This window comes from Plasmodium gonderi (genome assembly GCF_002157705.1).
Source record: "Plasmodium gonderi DNA, contig: Pgo-contig_191, whole genome shotgun sequence".
NCBI classification, from domain to species: Eukaryota; Apicomplexa; class Aconoidasida; order Haemosporida; family Plasmodiidae; genus Plasmodium; species Plasmodium gonderi.
Window position 1 is genome coordinate 1 of NW_021629109.1, and position 2,709 is coordinate 2,709.

At 19.8% G+C, this 2,709-nt stretch overlaps 1 protein-coding gene across 1 annotated transcript; it reads left to right on the forward strand.

The window, feature by feature from the left end:
• Positions 1-1,508: 1,508 nt before the first annotated feature.
• Positions 1,509-2,441, forward strand: PGO_001750 (variable surface protein; the record flags this gene model as incomplete). The annotated part of the gene is made up of 3 exons (XM_028691004.1): positions 1,509-1,556; positions 1,716-2,006; positions 2,280-2,441. 3 exons carry the CDS (start codon positions 1,509-1,511, stop codon positions 2,439-2,441), a joined length of 501 nt encoding a protein of 166 aa, XP_028546805.1.
• Between the last annotated feature and the right edge of the window lie 268 nt (positions 2,442-2,709).

Genomic DNA, 2,709 nt, shown 5'->3' on the forward strand with positions numbered 1-2,709 from the left:
AAATTATCTCAAAAACAAAAGAACACGAATGAGAGTGACTCTAACGATGGTAACAATGGTAATGAGAATAAAAATAAATATCATTCTAAATAAGGGGGAAATAAAGGTTTTATATGAAGGAGAAGTTATTTGGGGGTTATGGTTTTATTATTGTATCTCTTTAATTGCATTTTAGCAGAATGATATTGCAAAGTTAGTTGATGATTCTCTAGATGTAGCATTCAAGTGTATTGATACATTAAGAGAAGATGGTAAGAAAAATGACAAATAAGATTATATTGACTAAAATTATAATTCTGTATAGGATAATACATACTGAAATTGTAAAAATAGAAATATATATTCTTAAACATGTTAAAATAGAAGATTATCAAAATCAATTTTGCACAAAGTCTAATAAGTTAAAATGTGCACCAATGAAACATATTTTCCATATACTGATGATACACCAAAAAATAATTTCATATACACGCAAGAATAATTCTAATATATAAATGTATATTATATATGTTATATATACTGAATATTTTTATCATAATATAATGGCTATTATGTGTTAACTTATGTAAGTAATATACCATGAACATAGTATTTAAAAATATAAACGCTATAAAGTAAAATTAACGAGAAAGTATAAATATATAGATTATCTTTTAAAAAATAACAACATACCATTAACGAAAACATCAAACCTAATAAATAAACGATGAAAAAAGTATAAAAAAAAAAATAAATAAGCAAATATATAACACTAATGCAAAAAACATTAACGAAAAGAATGAAATATAAACTGTAAATTTAATGTGTTTTATTACATTTCTATAATTTACCAAACTAAATACGAACAACATAAAATATAATAAAAAGAATATGTATAATATAAAATAAAATTTAAAAAATTTTTTTCTCATTCAATAAAAACTAGAATTAAATATATTAAAAGTAGAAATCAACTAAAATATATAATATAAAATATATATTTTTAATAATAAAGAATTTAACATACTAAATAATAGTTCAATAAATCTATAATATATATAATGAATACAAAAATTTTTGTATTAAAGCATACATATATGGAAATGTTATAACGTAAATACTTAAAAAAAAAAATTTTTTTATAATAAAACAATTTATTAAAAATATATATATAAATTACTTAATAATATACATACATAGAGAATAAAAATACATATTTATAGTTTATTGTCAAATTATATTCATAATGTATAACATTAAATATTCATAATATAATATAATAAAATATATATAACTAAATTTTAAAAGAATTAAAATTATTACATTAAAAATATATAATATATAAAAATATAAGATAACGATACAAAATTAAAACATTATTTTAAAGAACAAGTGCAAACATTCAAAGGATAAGTCTATATGATATAACTGTAGTAATGAAAGCAAAAATCAATTTCTGAAATCTCATATGTGAAGACATATCAAAAAACCATGAATTCAGTATACTGAAACTTATTTCATCAAAAGGAATGTATAATCCTGGTAATTTTTATGATTTCTTTAATACTAATTTTTTTGTTAATATTTAATGAATTAATTATAATAACCATGTACATATATTTAATTAATTATATTCTTATATGAATGTTATAACTTTTAACTGTTTTTTATTTTTTCAGAAATCAGACAAATAATATACATGTAGGATGAGTTCAGAAATCGACTGGGAAAATGAGTATATAAGTTATACTGATGAATGTGAGAATTTAGATTCAGATTCAGAAAATGTACATAATGATTTAGGAAAAATTAAAGGCATTTTGGATAATTTAATTAATAATAAAATAAATGGAGTTAATCTTAAAGAACAAAACTGTGATTCATTCAATAAATGGATTAACAAGAAAAAATCAGAATACATATGCAACAGAGATAATGATGAAAATCATATAAAGGAAATTTTTCCAATACAATTTTGTATGAATACCAAACTTGATGATTGCTGTGATGTGGAATATACACAGAACGTGTGCGATGAATCATCATCAATGAAAAGTGCACATTTGTTGTCAACAGAAATTATGCTTTTACATATGATGCACAGAGAATAAAATCAGTTTATTCTATTTGTTTTCCGCTTTTAACAGTAATTCTACTTTCCTTTTATTTGTTATATAATGTAATATAAAATTTAATTTAAGAATAACATTGTCAAATTATATAAAAATTTATAAAACTCTAACATTATTTCTACAATATATACATATTATATTTTGTCTTAATTAATACTTTATAAATAGTATTCTAAAATAAAAAAGTTTCTATATAATAAATATATAAAGGTGTGTTCAATAAAAAATAATATAAAAAACAGCTATTCCCCTAAGAATACTGAAGACTTTTTCTTAGGATCGAAAAGGAAAAGAATTAATATACATTACCTATCTCAGGACTTTGCATAACTACATTAAATCTCAAATTATCTCATATAATTATTTTATATTTTTACTAAATAACGATATCATAATTTATAATATGATTAAATTAATATAAAAAATTAGAAAGAATAAAAAATACGATAATGGATTATAAAATTACAGGGTTTAGAATGCAAGGTTTATATTATATTTTTATTGTTCATGCTTTATGATACTATGCTTTTTAGTTATTTTATTATAATAAATTTGTTATGATACTTAACCTTATTTTTCACTATAGAAGTTGCATGCT